General features: G+C 47.1%; 1 protein-coding gene across 10 annotated transcripts in view; it reads left to right on the top strand.

Annotated features, from left to right (window-relative positions):
* Positions 1 to 23,103, top strand: part of pja2 (praja ring finger ubiquitin ligase 2) — a 281,791-nt gene that overhangs the window by 82,255 nt on the left and 176,433 nt on the right. For 2 of the 10 annotated variants that reach the window (XM_070884066.1, XM_070884099.1), the window contains exon 1: positions 12,841 to 12,943. The exons of 6 other annotated variants lie outside the window; for them this stretch is intronic. Coding sequence is in view for 1 of the 4 variants with exons in the window: in XM_070884043.1 (XP_070740144.1) it covers positions 10,252 to 10,267 (16 nt within the window). In the remaining 3 variants the exon portion in view is untranslated. Of the gene's footprint in view, positions 1 to 10,192; positions 10,268 to 12,840; positions 12,944 to 23,103 lie in introns of those variants that run through there. 2 more of the 10 variants (XM_070884043.1, XM_070884085.1) reach the window with 2 other exon arrangements.

A 23,103-nucleotide genomic window follows, 5' to 3' on the forward strand; every position in this document is an offset into this window, starting at 1 on the left:
TGTCTGCAGTACATGCCTCGTGTGAGTTTGTAGTAAGGTGAAGGGACACCACAATGGCTGATCCGATCATGGACTCAGATCCGCTTCCCTGTCCGCTCCCCATAACCCCTTAATCCCTTATCGGGTCAGGAGCTGTCTTACCTCTGTCTTAAATTTATTCAATGTCCCGGTTTCCACAGCTCTCTGAGGCAGCGAATTCTACAGATTTACAACCCTCTGAGAGAAGAAATTCCTCCTCATAATTTTAAATGGGTGGCCTTTATTCTAAGATTATGCACCCTGGTCTTCCCTATCAGTGGAAACATCCTCTCTGTATCCACCTTATTAAGCCCCCTCATAATCTTATACATTTCGATAAGATCACCTCTCATTCTTCTGAATTCCAATGAGTAGAGGCCCAATCTCCTCAACTTTTCCTCATAAGTCAACCCCCTCATCTTCGGAATCAACCTAGTGAACCTTCTCTGAACTGCCTCCAAAGCAAGTATATCCTTTCGTAAATATGTAAACCAAAACTGCATGCAGTATTCCAGGTCTGGCCTCACCAATAACCAGCATAACTGTAGCAAGACTTCCCTGCTTTTATATTCTATCCCCTTTGCAATAAAGGCCAAGATTCCATTGGCCTTCCTGATGCACAAGTACCCCCAGGTCCTGCTGTACTGCAGCACTTTGCAATTTTTCTCCATTTAAATAATAACTTGCTCTTTGATTTTTTTCTGCCAAAGTGCATGACCTCACATTTTCTAACATTATACTCCATCTGCCCAATTTTTGCACATCTCACTTCGCCTGTCGATGTCCTTTTGCAGACTTTTTGTGTCCTCCTCACACATTGCTTTTCCTCCCATCTTTGTATCGTCAGCAAACTTGGCTACATTACACTCGGTCCTTTCTTCCAAGTCATTAATATAGGTTGTAAATAGTTTGGGTCCCAGCACTGATCCCTGCTGCACCCCACTAGTTACTGATTGCCAACCTGAGAATGAGCCATTTATCCCGACTCTCTGTTAGTTAGCCAATCCTCTATCCATGCTAATATATTACTCCCAACCCTGGGAACTTTTGTCTTGTGCAGTAACCTTTTATGTGGCACCTTCTCAAATGCCTTCTGGAAGTCCAAATATACCACATCCACTGGTTCCCCTTTATCCACCCTGTTCATTACATCCTCAAAGAATTCCAGCAAATTTGTAAAACATGACTTCCCCTTCATAAATCCATGCTGACTCTGCCTGACCGAATTATGCTTTTCCAAATGTCCTGCTACTGCCTCTTTAATAATTGACTCCAACATTTTCCCAACCACAGATGTTAGGCTTACTGGTCTATAGTTTCCTGCTTTTTGTCTGCCTCCTTTTTTAAATAGGGGTGTTACATTTGCAGTTTTCCAATCTGCTGGGACCTCCCCAGAATTCAGGGAATTTTGGGAAATTACAACCTGTGATGTATGTAACACTCAAATCACTGACTTCACACGGTCTGGTGTTGTAGTAACTGCTGCGACCTTAGTCCTTTATTGTGTAACTCCAGAGTCTCAGGTGTGTTGGGCAGCCTTTTATACTCTGTCTTGCAGGTACTTTCAGGTCTCCCACCACAGCGCCCTCTGTGGCACACCATTGTACTTACACATTTAATATACTTGGACAACACATAACATCTCACTCCCCCCCCCTCCCCGCGTTCCAAAAGCCATTGCCAGTAACCTCGGCCTTGTTCGTCCTGGTTGGTTTGTGAGTGTGAGTCCATGACCATCCACTTCCCTCTTCCCCCACCATGTAGAGATTATGTGGTATTTGCAGTCCTTACATGGGTGATGAAGTACACAAGTATAACCTCCAACAGAAAGCAGGTATACATAAGCAGTACATTTGTATGGTACATATGATATATGGCACATATGTTATGTCAAAAGGTGCAGGTGCATTGAACAGTTATTTAATCCCAGCTCCACTGGGTGAGGTACGGTGGCAGTGTACTGCCCCTTTTTGCCCGAGGTGATGGGCTGTGCTGAGACAGAGTATCGCAACTAGTGCGTTGCCTCTGTTCTCAGTAGTTGCCTTGGCGGCTCATCTGCAGCCGTTGAACCATTGCATAAAATCGGAAATCGCATTGGCCCCTTAGGCATGTTAGTCACGGACCCATTAACCCTTTTACTTGTACCTCGTGGTATTAACTTTTTTCGTAAATCATTCATATCCATCATTTTAAACACGGTAACCATTCAGCATCAAAATATCACTTATTATCCTAAATCACTTCATCATACAAATCACATTACACATTTAGACTCGCTCTTGTCTTACAAAAGTCTTTTTATGGGGACCGCCAATGGTGTACGGCCCTTTTAAGGCTCTCGGGTGCATTTCCCTTTTAAGACGCCATCTTGTGGATCCCACGAGGCTTCCCTTGGGCGCCAACATTTTAGTTTTTTGTACTGCTTGCCTTTGTTCTTTGCAGCCACGAGGCTCGCCACCTTCTTGAGCTCGCTGGCCTGACGTTTTGCTGCAGTTAAGAAGGGATAGAGGGGATAAAGAAGAGAAAAAAAAAGAAAAACGGCCACAAACATGACTGATACTGCAGCCGTATGCTGCAGCCGCCGGAACGGCTCCTCCTGCCGCCGCTCAATCCCAGGATCCCAGCAAGAAGAGGGATGTGATGAATGGCTCCCCAGAGGAGATCAAGGTCATGGGCGCCTCGGGCTCATCCAAGCCCCCACGACGGATCCCCAGGGGAAAGTAGGAAAGAAGGTGAAGAAACCAGCAGCCAAGAAATCTCCAGCGTTATATCTCTTGATATCACTGTCACTCAGAATCAGCGCTCCGTTTTTAAATCTTCCCACCTGCCCAGTAGGGAGCATTTCAGACTTCTTGTAATTAACGTACTCACATTTTAGGGGCTTAGCACCAAACATAACAGCTCGTTCTTGTTCTGTTCACCAGATTCTTCCATCGTACTGGTGGAACCGACTGAGGCTGGTGTGGAGCAGCCACCCCTCGCACTCGCCCTCGCTGGGCCCGCTCTCGCTGCAACGTCCCGGCGTCACAGGCACACGTCCTGCAGCTGGCTGCCTCCGTAGCCTCCTCTGCCGCTGTAGCCTCCTCTGCCACCGTTGTCCCAGTAACTGCCGCCTCTCCTGCGACCGCCGTAGCCGCCATCACCGTCGCCCGACTTTTTCTCCGCACGGCCCCCCCCCCCCACCCCGGTTTGTCGGCCGTCGATGGGTTTGCCGTTCAACGCCTCCTCTTCCAGGGTCTGCTCGTCTGTGTGTGACTTCTTTCTACTCCAGTTCGGTCGGCGCTGGTCTTTGGGAACACGGGGGACAGCGGTCTGTGGAGGAATGAAGTCTTCCCAGCTCCCACAGACCTTTCCCATCCACCTCCTGCCGAGAAGCGTCGGCCCATCGCCTGCAATGGCCCACAAAGGTAAACCGTGCTTCTCGCCCCGGTGAGATACCTGCACATCCGCTCTGCTGAGGACAGGAATCAGTTCCTTGGTGTAGGTACGCGGCTTCGCCGTGACCGGGGCCAGCTTCGGTCGTGCAGCTGGGTTAACCTACAGTTTATCAAAAGTTTCCTGACTCATCAACAACGGACCCGATCCAGTGTCCACTTCCATACTCACTGGGACCCCATTAATCTTGGCCTCCATAATCACTGGAGTGGAATCGTCGGTGCACATATATAGTCCAAGCACCTCCTTCTTCTGCCTGCTCCTCGCTGGATAGTGGATCTTCTGCCATCTCCTCAGCCACATGGTGAGTCAGGTTTCTTTTGCACATACGCTGAAGGTGGCCTTTCGTGTGGCAGGTATTGTACGTATACTCTGCAAACCTGCACTGGTGAGCCCCATCGCTTCCTCCGTAGCGCCAGCATGGTGCTACTCGATTAGCCCCCGTCGGCGGACTCTGAGTTCCAGGACCCCAAGGTCCGTGCTCTCTGCCCTGGGCAGAGCCACGTTCTGCAGTTTTGTCCATGGTGGGCGCTGTCCTGTGGACAGTGCCTGCCGGGTTCGAGACTGTGTGGATCATCTGCCTGGTGCTGCAAGTCGAGGTCATAAATGCCCGGCTGATGGTGATGGCTTGCTTCAGGGTGACTGTAGGTTCGTGGGATAGCAGCTTGTGAAGGAGCCCCTCATGGCCAATCCCCATAACAAAAATATCTCGCAACGCTTCGTCAAGGTGTGTGCCAAAATCACACGGCGCCGCGAGTCTCCTGAGGTCCGCAGCATATTTGGTGACATCCTGGCCCTCAGGTCTGCAGTGGTGGTAGAATTTGTGCAATGCCGTGAGGATGCTCTCCTTCGGTTTCAGTTGGTCACGAATGAGTGCGATCAGCTCCTCATATGACTTGTCCCTGGCGCTCGCGGGTGCCAGCAAATCCCTGACGAGACAGTAAACCTCATCGCCACAACTGGAAAGCAATATCGCCTTACGCTTCGCTCTCATTGCATCCGTGTCCGCCGTCAGGTCGTTTGCTGTGAAGTAGTACTCAAGCCTTTCCATAAAGGCCTCCCAATCATTGCCCACTGCAAAATCCTTTAGCGAGCCCAGAGTAGCCATGGTTGCGTGAAGTTCGTCCGTGTCCTTGTCGCCAATGTGATGTATGTAGCACTCAAATCACTGACTCCACATGGTCTGGTGTTGTAGTAACTGCTGTGACCTTGGTCCTTTATTGTGCAACTCCAGAGTCTCTCTCAGGTGTGGTGGGCAGCCTTTTATACTCTGTCTTGCAGGTACTTTCAGGTCTTCTGTGGCGCACTATTGTACTTATACATTTAATGTACTTGGACAATACATAACACAACCAATGCATCCACTATCCCTGCCACTACTTCTCTTAAGACCCTAGCATGCAAGCCATCAGGTCCAGGGGATTTATCCGTCTTTAGTCCCATTATCTTACTGAGTACTATTGTGTTCCTAACACAGATGAGCCTGCACACAGGGAGGTTAAAGTAACAGTGACCCTTATTAAGACACTCCAGAGTGAGGAACAGGCCTTAGGGGCCGGCTTATATACAGATGCTGGAATCCCTTGGGACTTCAGGGGATTTGCTCCCTGTTGGCGGAACATGGGAGTGCATGCTTTACAGATACACAACAAGTACCACCTCCTTAGTGATTGTGATTGTGTTAAGTTCCTCCCCCTCTATAGCCCCTAGACTATCCACTGTTGAGATATTGTTTATGTCCTCTACCGTAAAGACTGATACAAAATATTTGTTCAGAGTTTCTGCCATCTCCATGTTCCCCATTGCTAATTTCCCAATCTTGTCCTCTAAGGGACCAACATTTACTTTAGCCACTCTTTTCCTTTTTATATTCCGATAGAAACTCTTGCTGTCTGTTTTTATATTTTGTGCTAGTTTACTTTCATTGTCTATCTTCCCTTTCTTAATCATTGTTTTAGTCATTCTTTGCTGGCTTTTAAAAGCTTCCCAATCTTCTGTCCTCCCACTAGTTTTGGCCACTTTGCATGTCCTTGTTTTTAATTGGATATTGTCCTTTATTAGCCACGGATGGCTACCTTTTCTTTTACACCCTTTTCTCCTCACTGGAATATATTTTTTCTTGAGTTGTGAAATATCTCCTTCACTTTAATCTATTTTCCCAGTCCACTTTAGGCAACTCTGCCCACATACCTTCATAGTCTCTTTTATTTAAGCTTAGTGTACCAACCATGCACCAAACACCGTTGACACCCCAACCACCAGTGACTGCTTCCGCCGATGAAGTGCAGCAGTCTGTAGCCAGGCCTTCCAGGCCAAGAGTTGGTCCAGGGTGTCCTCAGATGCCATCTGCATTGTCTGCCCCCGCAACACAGCAGACCTCTCGCAGCCTTGCTGTAGGCACTGAGGCCTCATTGAGGAGGAGCAGCAGGCGTGGGAGGAGACTGACGGTAAGGGAGAGGGTGGTAAAAGTGTGGCAAAGAGCCATTGAGGGCTGGCACAAGGTTGAGCTCATGCATTTATGTGGAATTGTTAAAATTGTGAATAGTTGTGTGTTAATGGCTTATTTTGCATTGACTTGTTGCAGGAAGCAGTTTTGTGTTTAGTTAGTTTTGGTTTAATCGTTGTATCATTTTGGGTTGTTGGTGGGCATTGTTCATTATTGATGTTTATAAAAATGTTTCTTGGACCTTTGCCATTTTATGTCTCATTGAAGACGTCCGTGTAGATGAGCCATCAAGGTGGCACAGAGTCGCGAGTCAAAGTTGCAACCACACTTTCCCCATTCAAGCAAACCGGTCAATGATGAGCTGGCGATGTAAGGCTCTTGCTGCAGCCACATCGCCACACTGCCTCCCCTGTGGTTGTGGTGGCTCCGCAATGGACTCATCGCCATGTTCGTCTTCCTCATCGTGCTCCTCCTGAGGTGGTCCTGCAATCTCCACTGGCAATGCCTGGTCCCTCATGATGGCTAAGATGTGTAGCATGCAGCAGATGACGATGAACTCTGAGACCTGTATTGAAGGCTGCCTCCAGAGTGGTCCAGGCATCGGAAGTGCTGCTTGAACTTTCCAATTGTCTTTTCGATGATGTTGTGGGTGGCTGCATGGCTGTCATTGTAGCGCTGCTCGGTTTCTGTGACGGGGTTCCGGAGCGGGGTCATGAGCCAGGTGGCCAAGCCATAATTTTTGTCCCCAATCAGCCAGCCCTGTCATTGTCTTTATCACTGAAACATTCGTGACACACTGCTCACACACAAGATGAAAGCTTCATGTGCGCTCCCTGGATAGCGGGCATTTACTGTGAGGATGCGCTGCGTGTGGTCGCAGACCAGCTGTGCATTTAGGGAGTGGTATCCCTTTCGGTTTCTGAAGACCTCTGCGTTGTGTAATGGTGCTCGCAAGGCGACATGTGTGTAGTCAGTGGCTCCTTGAACATTGGGGAAGACTGCAATTCTTCCAAACCCTAAAGCCCTTGCATTCTGGCTGTCCCTGCTCATTGGGAACATTATGAAGTCCAAATTTGCTGGAATTCTTTGAGGATATTTCAGAAGACCTGATGGCTTGCATCCTAGGGACTTTAGAGAAGATAGTGGTTGTAATTTACCAAAATTCCCTGGACTCTAGGGAAAACTGCAAATGTAACGCCCCTATTTGAAAAGGGAGGCAGACAAAAAGCAGGAAACTATAGACCAGTTAGCCTAACATCTGTGGTTAGGAAAATGTTGGAGTCCATTATTAAAGAAGCAGTAGCAGGACATTTGGAAAAGCATAATTCGGTCAGGCAGAGTCAGCATAGATTTATGAAGGGGAAGTCATGTTTGACAAATTTGCTAGAATTCTTTGAGGATGTAACGAACAGGGTGGATAAAGGGGAACCAGTGGATGTGGTATATTTGGACATCCAGAAGGCATTTGAGAAGGTGCCACATAAAAGGTTACTGCACAAGATAAAAGTTCACGGGTTGGGGGTAATATATTAGCATGGATAGAGGATTGGCTAATGAAAAGAAAACAGAGAGTAGGGATAAATGGTTCATTCGCGGGTTGGCAACCACTAACCAGCGGGGTGCCACAGGGATCAGTGCTGGGGCCCCAACTATTTACAATCTATATTAACAACTTGAAGGAAGGGACCAAGTGTAATGTAGCCAAGTTTGCTGACGATACAAAGATGGGAGGAAAAGCAATGTGTGAGGAGTACACAAAAAGTCTGCAAACAGACAAAGACAGGCTAAGTGAGTGGGCAAAAATTTGGCAGATGGAGTATAATGTTGGAAAGTGTGAGGTCATGCACTTTGGTAGAAAAAAATCAAAGAACAAGTTATTAATTAAAGGGAGAAAGATTGCAAAGTGCTGCAGTAAAGCAGGACCTGGGGGTCCTGGTGCATGAAATACAAGGTTCGTATGCAGGTACAGCAAGTGATCAGGAAGGCAAAATGAATCTTGGCCTTTATTGCAACGGGGATGGAGTATAAAAGCAGGGAAGTCTTGCTACAGTTGTACAAGGTATTGGTCAGGCCACACCTGGAATACTGCGTGCAGTTTTGGTTTCCATCTTTATGAAAGGATATATTTGCTTTGGAGGCAGTTCAGAGAAGGTTCACAAGGTTGATTCCGGAGATAAGGGGGTTGACTTATGAGGAAAGGTTGAGTAGGTTGGGCCTCTATTCATTGGAATTCAGAAGAATGAGGTGATCTTATCGAAATATATAAGATTATGAGGGGGCTTGACGGGGTGGATACAGAGAGGATGTTTCCACTGATAGGGGAGACTAGAACTAGAGGGCATAATCTTAGAATAAGGGGCCGCTCATTTAAAACTGAAATGAGGAGAAATTTCTTCTCTCAGAGGGTTATGGATCTGTGGAATTCGCTGCCTCAGAGAGCTGTGGAGGCCAGGACATTGAATAAATTTAAGACAGTTTCTTAAACGATAAGAGAATAAAGGGTTATGGGGAGCGGGCAGGGAAGTGGACCTGAGTCCATGATCGGATCAGCCATGATCTTATTAAATGGCGGAGCAGGCTCGAGGGGCCGAATGGCCTACTACTCCTCCTATTTCTTATGTAATAGCTGAATCTTCCGGCCAGACACTAAATCCTGGACACCCGGCATAACTCCCAAAAACAGCATTTAATGCCCTGCCGGGGAGCTAACCAAGGCACAAATGAGCTGAAAATCAAGCCCTGCAGCTTTTATGCTTTGGGATTATTTCAGAGTTTCACTGGAAACATCAGAAACATAAGTGAATCAGATCTCCATAGATGTGTACAGAAAGTGATCAATGCATTGCTTGCTTGAGCATGCAAATTCACCCCTTCCCCATGAACAACTGATTGAGAGGGCTGTGCAATTTTAGAATACCTGAACATCCAGAAAGTTACAGATTGTACCCATCAGCCTTGGCTCAGTGGGTAGCACTCAGGCCTCTGAGTCAGAAGCTTCAAGCACAAAAAATCTAGACTGACACTCTAGTGCAGTACTGAGGGAGTGCTGCACTATCGGAGGTGCTGTCTTTCGGATGATGCCCTATCTGCCCATTCAGGTGGACATTAAAAATCCCAAGGCATTATTTCAAAGAAGAGCAGGGAGTGTTCTCACCAGTGTCCTGGCCAATATCTATCCCTCAATTAGCATCATAAAATCAGATTATCTAGTCATTATCACATTGCTGTTTGTGGAAGCTTGCTGTGCGCAAATTGATAGCCACGTTTCCGACATTGCAACAGTGACTACACGTCAAAAGGACTTCATTGGCTGTAAAGCACTTTGGGACATTCTGAGATCATGAAAGGCGCTATATAAATGCAAGTCTTTCTACTGGTACTCCCTCCCACAATGCCATTATCTACATAAATAGGTTAGCATTCCATTCTTTTAATCTTCTGCTCATTTACGAGCATGAGAACCTTTTATTCAAGTCAATGCTTGATTTCAAGGAAGCTGTTATGTTGCTTTCATTTTAAGGTAGCCCATAATCCCACCAATAATTGGATGATCAAAGGTATCCTCTGGAGCCATAACTTATGACACCGGTGTGGTATCCCAAGATGCAAGCTAAACACACATGTATTGATGTGCTGGAATCCACCAGCGTAATCAATGAGTATACCATTTTAATATTTAAGCAGCTCTTAAGATGCCTGGATAGAGCTGGGAATGTCCTGCAGTAGAGCCCAGCAAAGGTTTCGAAAATCATTGTTATGTGCTGCCTATTGCACAACTTCACCTTGCAAAGAGACAGAGGTAGAAATTGCCCCCCGCCCGAAACGGTGCGCGACCACCCCGTTTCGATGGCTTTTACTGCAGCTGCAGTCCAGGTCGCCTCTTGAGCGACATTTGGCTCTTTGTTGTTTTTTTTTCTTGGCTCCAGAAGTCGCTCTTAATGGGGGTGGTGACAACACTTAAGGGGCAGATACAGGGCGGTGGCAACACCTGAGGGGCGGAAGTTGGGGGCGGTGCGGAGTGACCGCCGCAATGATGTCATCAGCGTCGTGTCACCATGGCTCTCCCCTTCACTTAAAGGGGAGAGCCTCCGTGATTTTAAAACTTCAGCCCACTGGGCCACCAGGGAGGGTTTCGGCCGGGCCAGGGGGTGCCAGATTGCCGAACCTGGGGGCATAATTGTCGGGCCGACATAGCAGTCAGCCGACAAAAAAAAACATGGCGGCAGTGGCAGTGCATCCTCCCCTTTAAGGGAAGCCGCACCGTCATTGCAGAAGGCCACAGCTTCACTGGACCAAAGGCAAAAAACAGGTTTTGGCACCGCGGGGCGGGCCGAAGAGTTTCGAAATGGGGCATGTCGCCGTCGGGAGGTTAGATTGGCAGTGCGCACAGTGATTATGCGCTTAGCACGGATCGGCAGCAGCGGCGCGGTCGGGGAGGGGGGGATCGGGACACCGCCGGGAAAACTCGGGAGGGCATTTGGGCTCGCAGCAGCCATTCCACGAAAAGCTGGCGGCAACTCCACTCCGCAGCGTGGCCACCGATGTGCGGTGGTAACAGGCCTTAAGGAGAGGAGCAATTTCGGCCCCACAGTGTCATGGAAGCCCTGGAATAGGAAAGCACCAAGACGGATGAAGACATAACAAAGAGCAGGAGGAATCTAAAGAGGGTGCAATGCTGGCAAACTGTAATATAAGCCATTCCTTTACTTGCAAATGTGGCAACAGCAGTAATAGTTCTGACTCCATCTTCTCATGCCTTCCACAAATATACCTTTGCTTTAAACCTTTCATGCAACTCAGAATAATTGCACTCCTGCCACCTAATGAAAAATGCTTGAAAACCTTTGCAAGAATACTATTGCAGTGCAGTCAGATTTTTAATTTTAAACAGTAAAGAGTGTGCTTCCATAGTGCTTCCCCTTGGTGACAGTGTGTAACATATGCCCTCTAAAACTTAATTGTGTGCTTTGTCTAAGTGCTCCCTCAGTGGCATGAGTATGTAAAGTGGCCAACTGTTGTCTGTCATGTCAGCTCTTAATTATAACAAAACGAATTTGCACAATTTTATCTATTCCTCATCACTTCCTTGTACTAACTATGATAGAATTTTAACTTTCAGGGCCTTGAAAATGGCTCTATTTTGACTCAATATTCTAAATAAAATGGCGAAACAAAATACAAGCAGATTCCTTGTAGTTATGACAATACAGCTTTAAATAGCAGGTTTTCTTTTTTTGTGCATGCATTTCCGAGCTCATCGTGGCTTGATATTGAACATAGAAATATAGGGCTCAATTTTCCCCAAGCCCGTTTTCTGGCGTATTGCCAGAGTTACGCCTGTTTTTCGAGGCCAGAAATGCGGCAGAAATATTTTTCCAAAATGTCCCCGATGTATAATTTGAATTTGGCGCTGTGCAGCGTGTCCCGTCACCTCGGGGGGTGGAGCCTGCTGTCTGCGCCGAAAAATGAAGCTGCACCTTCTGCGCATGCACAGGGAAAAAAAGTTGTTTTTGACGTCGTTCCAATGGACATGCATGCTCAGTACAGCTCAAGTTTGGCAATCGGCCATTTTTAAAGAGCCAGTTGTGTGTGTGAGAACGTTGAATGCTGTGTGAGAGCATTGGAAAAATCGCAGCTGCAACAATACAAGATACAACACGGTGCAAGGACCAAGAATTTCTTACTGGAAGAAGTGGAGGCACTAGTTACTGTGATTGAGAACAGATGGCAGAAGCTGGACACCAGCAGAGGTCACATAAAAGTTCCACCCAAAGAAATGAAGAAATGCTGGAACCAAGTTGCAGAAGATTACTGCGCAGCAGTGACCTTTTTCTTTAAGGGCACATGTTTGGCCTGAGCCTTCCGGATCTCCTCCATGAATGCCTCCCGCTGTTCTGACACTGATTTACCCAAAAGTAATTATTTCCAGTCCACTATGGCCAAATCACTCCTCAACTTAGAAAAATTAACTTTTCCCCAATTTGGAACTTTTATTCCAGGCCTACCCTTGTCCTTATCCATAACTAACTTGAATCTGACTCAATTATGGTCACTGGCACCCATGTGCTCTCCCACTAATACCCCTTCAACCTACCCAGCTTCATTCCCCAAAACTAAATCCAAAACCGACCCCTCTCGTGTTGGGCTCGTTACATTCTGACTAATAAAGTTCTCTTGAATGCATTTTAAGAATTCTGCACCCTCTATACCCTTCACACTGTATTTGTCCCAATCAATATTAGGATAGTTAAAATCCCCGACTATTGCTCCCCTATGGTTTTTGGACTTCACAGCAATTTGCCTACATATTTGCTCCTCTATCTGCCTCCCACTGTTTGGGGGTCTATAATACACGCCCAGCAGTGTGATCGCCCTTTTAAAATTTTCCAATTCGACCAATATGGCCTCATTTGATGATCCCTCGAACATATCATCTCTCCTCACCGCTGTAATAGTTTCTTCCATCAATACCGCAACCACCCCACCCCGCTTTTTACCCCCCCCTTCTCTGTCTTGTCTAAAAATTCTATAACCAGGAGTATTGAGCTGCCAAACCTGCCCCTCTTTCTGCCATGTCTCTGTAATGGCTATAATGTCATACTCCCAAGTATCTACCTGTGCTCTTAGCTCATCCGCCTTATTCGCTATACTCCTTGCATTAAGTTATATACCATTTAATACAGGAAGACCTCCTTGATTACTACTTACTAAGCTTTTTCATCTCTCCAATACACGTTCTGTATGCCTGAAAAAAATAAAAGGGAATATGAAAGACTAGAAATTAATATAAAACAAAATAGTAAAGCTTTTTCTAAGCCGATGAAAACTAAAACAATAGTGAAAGAGATGGTCAGGGATTAAGGAGATGACTAATTGTGGAGCATTCGGGTATGGTGTGGTATTAAATACATATTTTGCATTGTTTTTTACAGATGGGGGAGGGGGGGAATGATAATGTAGGTGTACCAGAGGAGGAGTTGGAACCATTGTCAGAGATAACTGTCGAAAAGGAATGAGGTTCTGAAAACTTTGGCAGAACTCAAGGTGAGTAAGTCATAGGCCCTGATGACTTGTACCTGAGGCTGTTGAAAGAAGTCAAAGGGAAGATAGCAAAGGCCTGAGCTGCAATTGTCGTTAATTATGAAGATTGTACCATTGGATGGAGAGTGGGCAGTTTAACACCTTATTCAAGAAAGGAGAGAAGGATTAGCTAGGATAACTATAAGCCGGTTAATATAAGATAATTTGTAGGCAAACTCTTAGAATCCATAATTCAAGATAAAATTAGTAAGCCTATAGAAATGCATGGGTAAATGAAGTGCAGCCAGCCTGGATTTGTTAAAGGCAAGTCATGTTTGACAAATTTAAGATTTTTTTGAAGAAGTGATCAATTGGATGAAGAGAAAATGTAAATGTAGTTTATATGGATTTTCAAAAGGCTTTCAGTAAGGTGTCTCATAGGAAGATTGTTTGAAGTGTTCAGGCTCGTGGTATTAGGAAATGTAACAGCATGGCTAGAAAGTTGTTTGTCAGATAGATTCAGTAGGGAGGGGAGAAAAGCTGGAATTAGAAAGCAAAAATAAAGAAAGTGAGTTTGAAGCAGAGAGGGAACAAGCAGGAAAAAAGGGTAAAAAGGCAAATTTAAAGGCACTTTGTCGAAATGCACGTAGCATTCGTAACAAAATAGATGCGTTGATGGCACAAATAGATACAAATGGGTATGATCTTATAGCCATTCCAGAGATGTGGTTGCAAGTTGACCAAGACTGGGAATTAAATATTCAGGGGTACTTGACAATCCGGAAGGACAGACAGAAAGGAAAAGGAGGTGGGGTAGCTCTATTGATAAAGGATGGTGTTGTGTATCTGTAAAGCATGCACTCCCATGTTCTGCCACCAGGGAGCTCATCCCCTGAAGTCCCAAGGGATCCCAGCATCCCTTCGGAGCACTGGATATAAGCCGGCCCCGAAGGCCTGCTCCTCACTCTGGAGTGTCTTATTAAAGACTGAGGTCACTGTTACTTTAACCTCCCTGTGTGCAGCCTCATCTGTGTTAGGAACACAATAACTGGCGACGAGAATACGAACCCAATGCAAAGATGCAGCAAACTGTGGGCATCCTGGAGGAGTTGTCGGAGGGTGAGGACTAGGAAGCCTATGTCGAATGGCTAAACCAGTACTTTGTAGCCAACGAGCTGGACGGAGAAGGAAGCGCTGCAAAAAGGAGAGCGGTCCTCCTCATAGTCTGCAGGGCACCGACCTACAGCCTCATGAAGAATCTTCTGGCTCCAGTGAAACCCACAGATAAGTCATATGAGGAGCTGTGTACACTGGTTCAGGAGTATCTTAACCAAGGGAGAGCGTGCTGATGGCGAGGTATCGGTTATACTCGTGCCAGCGATCTGAAGGTCAGGAAGTGGCGAGCTACATCACCGAGCTAAGGCGACTTGCAGGACAATGTGAGTTTGATGGATACCTGGAGCAAATGCTCAGAGACTTTTTTGTACTGGGCATTGGCCACGAGATCACCCCACGAAAACTTTTGACTGTAGAGACACCGACCCTCAGTAAGGCCATTGCGATAGCACAGGCGTTGTATGTCCACCAGTGGACATAACACCAAACAAATCTCTCAGCACACAAGTGCTAGCAATGTTCGCAAATTAACTGGAACTGTGTTTGCGAGCAGAAATGTACAGGGCAGAACCCACGAATCTGCAGCTGCCAGCAGGCCTCAGGTGACCCAGATAACTCAGAGTCCCCAACTAAGGATGAATGCAAGGCAATTCACACCTTGTTGGCGTTGTGGAGGCTTCCATTCAGCCTATTCATGCCGCTTCAAAGGGTATGTTTGCAAGAGCTGTGGAACAATGGGGCATCTCCAACGAGCTGCAAGCTCTGCAAAACCTGCTAACCACCACGTGGCAGAGGAAGATCTTTTCATAGTGGATCAAAGCAATTTCAAGCCTCAGAGAGAGGAGGCAGATGCTGAAGTACACGGGGTGCTCACATTTTTGACGCAATGTCCACCTATAATGCTAAACGTAAAATTGAATTGTTTACCCGTAGCCATGAAACTGGACACTGGCGCTAGCCAATCCATCATGATGAGTAAAAAGATGTTTGAGAGACTGTGGTGCAACAAGACATTCAGACCAGCCCTGAGCCCCGTCCACGCGAAACTGAGAATGTACACCCAAACAGCTTATCACTGTCCTGGGCAGTGCCATGGTCAAGGTCACCTACGAGGGCACGGTGCACGAACTGCCACTCTGGATTGTCCCAGGCGATGGTCCCATACTGCTTGGAAGGAGCTGGCTGGGCAAAATCCGCTGGAACTGGGATGACATCCAAGCGCTATCACATGTCGATGAGGCCTCATGTACCCAGGTTCTTAACAAATTTCCTTCCCTTTTTGAGCCAGGCATTGGAAACTTTTCCGGGGCGAAGGTGCGGATCCATTTGGTCCCAGAGGCAAAAGGCGCGAACGGTACTTCACATGATGAGGAAGAGAGTGGAAATCGAGCTGGACATGCTGCAATGCGAGGGCATCATCTCCCCAGTGGAATTCAGCAAGTGGGCCAGCCCGATTGTTACAGTACTCAAAAGTGATGGCACGGTCAGGATTTGCGGCAATTATAAAGTAACTATTAATCGTTTCTCGCTACAGGACCAATGCCCGCTATCTAAGGCAGACGACCTATTTGCGATGCTGGCAGGAGGCAAGACAGTCACCAAGCTCGACCTGACTTCGGCCTACATGATGCAGGATCTGGAGGAGTCTTCGAAGGGCCTCACCTGCATCAACACGCACAAGGGACTGTTCATCGACAGCAGATGCCCGTTTGGAATTCGGTTGGCTGCAACGATCTTCCAGAGAAACATGGAGAGCCTACTCAAGTCGGTACCACACACTGCGGTCTTTCAGGACGACATATTGGTCACGGGTTGGGACACCGCCAAGCACCTACAAAACCTGAAGGAGGTCCTCCAGCGACTGGATCGCGTAGGGCTGCGGCTGAAGAGGTCAAAATGCGTCTTCATGGCAACAGAAATTGAGTTTTTGGGGAGAAAGATCGCGGCGGATGGCATTCAGCCCCCAGACGGCAAGACAGAGGCTATCAGGAACGCGCCCAGGCCACAGAACGTCATGGAGCTGCAGTCGTTCCTAGGACTCCTCAACTATTTTGATAACTTCCTACCGGGGTTAAGCACCCTTTTAGAGCCCCGACATGTGTTATTGTGCAAAGGTGAGAACTGGGTATGAGGAAAAAAACCAAGTAATTGTTTTTGAGAAAGCCAGAAACATTTTATGCTCCAACAAGCTGCTTGTATTGTATAACCCGTGTAAAAGACTTGTGCTAATATGTGACCCGTCGTCGTACGGAGTTGGGGGTGTATTACAACAAGCTAACGTTGCGGGGAAGTTGCAACCTGTCGCCTATGCCTCCAGGAGCTTGTCTAAGGCCGAGAGGGCCTACAGCATGATTGAGAAAGAGGCATTAGCATGTGTGTTAGGGGTTAAAAAAATGCATCAGTACCTGTTTGGCCTCAAATGTGAGCTGGAAACCGAGCACAAGCCCCTTACATCCCTGTTCGCTGAAAACAAGGGGATAAATACTAATGCCTCAGCCCGCATACAAAGGTGGGCACTCGCGCTATCAGCGTATAACTATACCATCCGCCACAGGCCAGGCACCGAGAACTGTGCGGATGCTCTCAGTCGGCTACCATTGCCCACCACCGGGGTGGAAATGGCGCAGCCTGCAAACTTGTTGATGGTGGCGCAGCCCGCAGACTTGTTGATGGTCATGGAAGCTTTTGAAAATGATAAATCACCTGTCACGGCCTGCCAGATTAGGACTTGGACCAGCCAAGATCCTCTGCTGTCCCTAGTAAAAAACTGTGTAATGCATGGGAGCTGGGCCAGCATCCCCGTTGAAATGCTAGAGCTAATCAAGCCGTTCCAGCGGCGAAAGGACGAGCTGTCCATTCAGGCAGACTGCCTGTTGTGGGGTAACTGCGTAGTGCTACCAAAAAAGGGCAGGGAGACGTTCATCTCGGATCTCCACAGCACACACCCGGGTATAGTAATGATGAAAGCGATAGCCAGATCCTACGTGTGGTGGCCCAGTATCGACTCTGACTTCGAGTCCTGTGTATAGCAATGCAGCGTATGTACTCAGTTGAGCAAAGCGCCCAGAGAGGCACCACTAAGTTTGTGGTCCTGACCCTCCAGACCATGGTCGAGGATCCATGTCGACTATGCGGGCCCGTTTCTCGGTAAAATGTTCCTGGTGGTGGTGGATGCTTTTTCAAAATGGATTGAATGTGAAATAATGTCGGGAAGCACCGCCATCGCCACCATTGAAAGCCTGAGGGCCATGTTTGCCACCCACGGCCTGCCTGACATACTGGTCAGTGACAACGGGCCATGTTTCACCAGTGCCGAATTTAAAGAATTCATGACCCGCAATGGGATCAAACATGTCACCTCGGCCCCGTTTAAACCAGCCTCCAATGGGCAGGCAGAGCGGGCAGTACAAACCATCAAACAGAGCCTAAAACGAGTTACAGAAAGCTCACTCCAAACCCGCCTGTCCCGAGTACTGCTCAGCTACCGCACGAGACCCCACTCGCTCACAGTGGTGCCCCCGGCTGAGCTACTCATGAAAAGGACACTTAAAACCAGACTCTCGCTGGTTCACCCCAACCTGCATGATCAGGTAGAGAGCAGGCGGCAGCAACAAAATGTAAACGATGGTCGCGCCACTGTGTCACAGGAAATTGATCTGAATGACCCTGTGTATGTGCTAAACTATGGACATGGTCCCAAGTGGATCACGGGCATGGTGATAGCTAAAGAAAGGAATAGGGTGTTTGTAGTCAAACTAGACAATGGACAAATTTGCAGAAAGCACCTGGAGCAAATGAGGCTGCGGTTCACAGACTGCCCTGAATAACCCACAGCAGACACCACCTTTTTCGAGCCCACAACACACACCCAAAGGATCAACGACAGCACGCCGGACCAGGAAATCAAACCCATCATGCCCAACAGCCCAGCAAGGCCAGGCTCACCCAGCAGCCCTGCAGGGCCAACAACACGCCAGCCCAGCGAGGGCACAGCCAACACACCAGAACAGACATTTGTACGGAGGCGGTCCACCAGGGAAAGAAAGGCTCCCGACCGCCTCACCTTGTAAATAATTTTCACTTTGACTTTGCGGGGTGGGGGTGGGGAGTGATGTTGTGTATCTGTAAAGCATGCACTCCCATGTTCCGCCACCAGGGAGCGCATCCCCTGAAGTCCCAAAGGATCCCAGCATCCCTTGGGAGCACTGTATATAAGCCGACCCCTGAGGCCTGTTCCTCACTCTGGAGTGTCTTTTTAAAGACTGAGGTCACTGTTACTTTAACCTCCCTGTGTGCAGCCTCATCTGTGTTAGGAACACAATAGATGGAATCACTGCAATAGTGAGAAATGATATTGGCTCAAATGATCGGGATGTTGAAACCGTTTGGGTGGAGATAAGGAATAATAAGGGGAAAAAGTCACTGGTGGGCGTAGTCTATAGGCCCCCAAACAGTCGCAACTCTGTTGGTCGGAGTATAAACCAGGAAATCGTGGGGGCTTGTAAAAAGGGAACAGCAATAATCATGGGTGATTTTAACCTCTATATTGATTGGACAAATCAAATTGATCAGGGTAGCCTTGAGGAAGAGTTCAGAGAGTGCATAAGGGACGGGTTCCTTGAGCGGTATGTAACGGAATTAACCAGGGGGCAGGCTATCTTGGATCTGGTCCTGCGTAATGAGATAGGGTAAATAAACAATCTCCTAGTAAAGGATCCCCTGGGAATGAGTGACCATAGCATGGTTGAATTTCAAATTCAGATGAAGGGTAAGAAAGTTGGATCTCAAACCAGCGTACTAAGCTTAAATAAAGGAGACTATGAAGGTAATGGGGAAGATTTGCCTAAAGTGGATTGGGAAAATAGATACAAGTGCAGGATGGTTGATGAACAGTGGTGTACATTTAAGGAGGTATTTCACAACTCTCAAGAAAAATATATTCCAGTTGGAGAAAAGGGTGTAAAAGAAAAGATCGCCATCTGTGGCTAACTAAAGAAATAAAGGACGGTATCCAATTAAAAACAAGGGCATATACAAAGTGGCCAAAACTAGTGGGAGGGCAGAAGATTGGGAAGCTTTTAAAAGCCAGCAAAGAATGACTAAAAAAATGATTAAGAAAGGGCAGATAGCTTATGAAAGTAAATTAGCACAAAATATAAAAACAGATAGCAAGAGTTTCTATAAGAAACAAGTGGCTAAAGTCAATGTTTGTCCCTTAGAGGACGAGACTGGGGAATTAGTAATGGGGAACATGGAGTTGGCAGAAACTCCGAACAAATATTTTGTATCAGTCTTTACAGTAGCGAACACTAACAATATCCCAACAGTGGATAGTCAAGGGGCTATAGTGGGGGAGGAACTTACCACAATCACAATCACTAAGGTACTCAGTAAGATAATGGGACTAAAGGCGGATAAATCCCCTGGACCTGATGGCTTGCATGCTAGGGTCTTAAGAGAAGTAGCGGCAGGGATAGTGGATGAATTGGTTGTAATTTACCAAAATTCCCTGGATTCTGGGGAGGTCCCAGCAGATTGAAAAACTGCAAATGTAACGCCCCTATTTAAAAAAGGAGACAGACAAAAAGCAGGAAACTATAGACCAGTTAGCCTAATATCTGTGGTTAGGAAAATGTTGGAGTCCATTATTAAAGAAGCAGCAGCAAGACATTTGGAAAAGCATAATTCAATCAGGCAGAGTCAGCATGGATTTATGAAGGGGAAGTCCTGTTTGACAAATTTGCTGGGATTCTTTGAGGATGTAACAACAGGGTGGATAAAGGGGAACCAGTGGATGTGGTGTATTTGGACATCCAGAAGGCATTTGACAAGGTGCCACATAAAAGGTTACCGCACAAGATAAAAGGTCACGGGGGTAATATATTGGCATGGATAGAGGATTGGCTAACTAACAGAAAACAGAGAGTTGGGATAAATGGTTCATTCCCGGGTTGGCAATCAGTAACTAGTGGGGTGCCGCAGGGATCAGTGCTGGGACCCAAACTATTTACAATCTATATTAACGACTTGGAAGAAGGGACCAAGTGGAACGTAGCCAAGTTTGCTGACGATACAAAGATGGGAGGAAAAGCAATGTGTGAGGAGGACACACAAAATCTGCAAAAGGACATAGACAGGCTAAGAGAGTTGGCAAAAATTTGGTAGATGGAGTATAATGTTGGAAAGAGTGAGGTCATACACTTTGGCAGAAAAAAATCAAAGAGCAAGTTATTATTTAAATGGAGAAAAATTGCAAAGTGCTGCAGTACAGCGGGACCTGGAGGTACTTGTACATGAAACACAAGGTTCGTATGCGTACAGCAAGTAATCAGGAAGGCCAATGGAATATTGGCCGTTATTGCAAAGGGGATGGAGTATAAAAGCAGGGAAGTCTTGCTACAGTTATACAGGGTATTGGTGAGGCCACACCTGGAATACTGCATGCAGATTTGGTTTCTATATTTAAGAAAGGATATACTTGCTTTGGAGGCAGTTCAGAGAGGGTTCACTAGGTTGATTCCGGAGATGGGGGGGTTGACTTACAAGGAAAGGTTGAGGAGGTTGGGCCTCTACTCTTTGGAATTGAGAAGAATGAGAGGTGATCTTATTGAAACGTATAAGATTATGAGGGGGCTTGACAAGGTGGATGCAGAGAGGATGTTTCCACTGATGGGGAAGACTAGAACTAGAGGGCATAATCTTAGAATAAGGGGCTGCCCATTTAAAACTGAGATGGAGAGGAATTTCTTCTCTCAGAGGGTTCTAAATCTGTGGAATTCGCTACCTCAGAGAGCTGTGGAAGCCGGGACATTGAATACATTTAAGACAGAGATAGACAGTATCTTAACCGATAAGGGATTAAGGGGTTATGGGGAGCAGACAGGGAAGTGGATCTGAGTCCATGATCGGATCAGCCATGGTCATATTAAATGGCGGAGCAGGCTCGAGGGGTCGTATGGCCTACTCCTGCTCCTATTTGTTATGTGCTTATAGAAAACAGAGTTAAGGTAAATGGGTGTTGTTTGGATTGGAGAAGGGTTGAAAGTGGTGTACCTCAGCAGAACAAAGAGACCTCATCATAGGCAGTCCCTCGAAATCTCGGAAGACCTGCTTCCACTCCAAAAGTGAGTTCTCAGGTGACTGAACAGTCCAATACGGGAATTACAGTCTCTGTCACAGGTGGGACCGACAGTCGTTGGAGGAAAGGGTTGGTGGGGCATCTGATTTGACGCACGCTCCTTCCGCTGCCTGCGCTTGTTTTCTGTATGCTCTCGGCGACAAGACTCGAGGTGCTCAGCACTTCCTCCACTTAGGGCGGTCTTTGGCCAGGGACTCCCAAATGTCGGTGGGGATGTTGCACTTTATCAAGGAGGCTTTGAGGGTGTTCTTGAAACATTTCCTCTATCTACCTGGGGCTCGCTTGCCGTGTAGGAGTTCCAAGTAGAGCGCTTGCTTTGGGAGTTCTGTGGGTGACATGCGAACAATGTGTCCCGCCCAATGGAGCTGGTCAAGTGTGGTCAGTGCTTCAATGCTGGGGATGTTGGCCTGATCGAGAACACTGGCGTTAGTGCGTCTATCCTCCCAGGGGATTTGCAGGATCTTGCAGAGACATCATTGGTGGTATTTCTCCAGTGATTTGAGGTGTCTACTGTATATGGTCCACGTCTCTGAGCCATACTAAGGGTTCAAATACTAAATTCCCTTAAAGTGCAAGTTCAAGTAGATAAAGCCATAAACAGGGCAGAAGAATTTTAGGTTTAATAGTCATGGGTATGGAGGACAAGAGTAAAGAAATAATGTACAAAACATTTGTTAGGCCACATAATACTATGTGCAGTTTTGTGTGCTTCATTATAAAAAGGACATTAGAGCCATAGAAAGTGCACAATCTAGGTTCATCAGGATGATGCCAGGGATGGGAAAACATTATTACTATTAATTAAATAAATCTGGAATAAAAAGCTAGTGTCAGAAACGGTGATCATGACCCTATTGGATTGCCGTAAATACCCACCTGGTTCACTAATGTCCTATAGGGAAGGCAATCTGCTGTCCTTCCCGGGTCTGGCCTATATGTGACTCCAGGCCCACAGCAATATGGTTGACTCTTAACTGCCCTCTGAAATGGCCTAGCAAGCCACCCAGTTGTACAAAACCACTACGAGAAACAATAATGAGAATGAAACCAGACGGACCACCCAACATCCACCTCGACACTGGCTATGGACACGACAATGACACAACCAGCCCAGTCGACCATGCAAAGTCCTCCTCGGGAACATCTGGGGACTTGTGCCAAAATTGGGAGCGCTGTCCCACTTACCTAACATAGCCATACTCACAGAATCGTACCTTTCAGCCAATGTCCCAAACTCATCCATCACCATCCCTGGGTATGTCCTGTCCCACCGGCAGGACAGACCCACCAGAGATGCCGGCACACTGGTATACAGTTGGGAGGGAGTGGCCCTGGGAGTCCACAACATTGACTCCGGACCCCATGAAGTCTCATGGCTTCAGATTAAGCATGGGCAAGGAAACCTGCTGATTACCACCTACCGCCCTCCCTTAGCAGATGCATCAGTACTCTTCCATGTTGAACACCACTTGCAAGAAGCACTGAGGGCAGCAAGGGCACAGAATGTAATGTCGGTGGTGGACTTCAATGTGGATCCCCACGAATGGCTTGGTAGCACCACTGTTGACTGAGCTGGCCGAGCCCTGAAAGACATAGCTGCCAGACTGGGCCAGCGGCAGGTTGTGAGAGACCCAACACGAGGAAAAAACCTACTTGACCTCATCCTCACCAATCTACCTGCTGCAGATGCATCTGTCCGTGACAGCATTGGTAGCAGTGACCACGGCACAGTCCTTGTGGTGACAAAGTCCCATCTTCACACTGAGGACACCCGCCATCGTATTGCGTGGCACTACCAACGTGCTAAATGGGATAGATTCCAAACATATCTAGCTATTCAAAACTGGGCATTCATGAGGTGCTGTGGGCCATCAGCAGCAGCAGAATTGTATTCCACCACAATGTTACCTCATGGCCCAGCATATGCCTC

The sequence above is a fragment of the Pristiophorus japonicus genome, chromosome 1 (assembly GCF_044704955.1).
Source record: "Pristiophorus japonicus isolate sPriJap1 chromosome 1, sPriJap1.hap1, whole genome shotgun sequence".
NCBI lineage: Eukaryota > Metazoa > Chordata > Chondrichthyes > Pristiophoridae > Pristiophorus > Pristiophorus japonicus.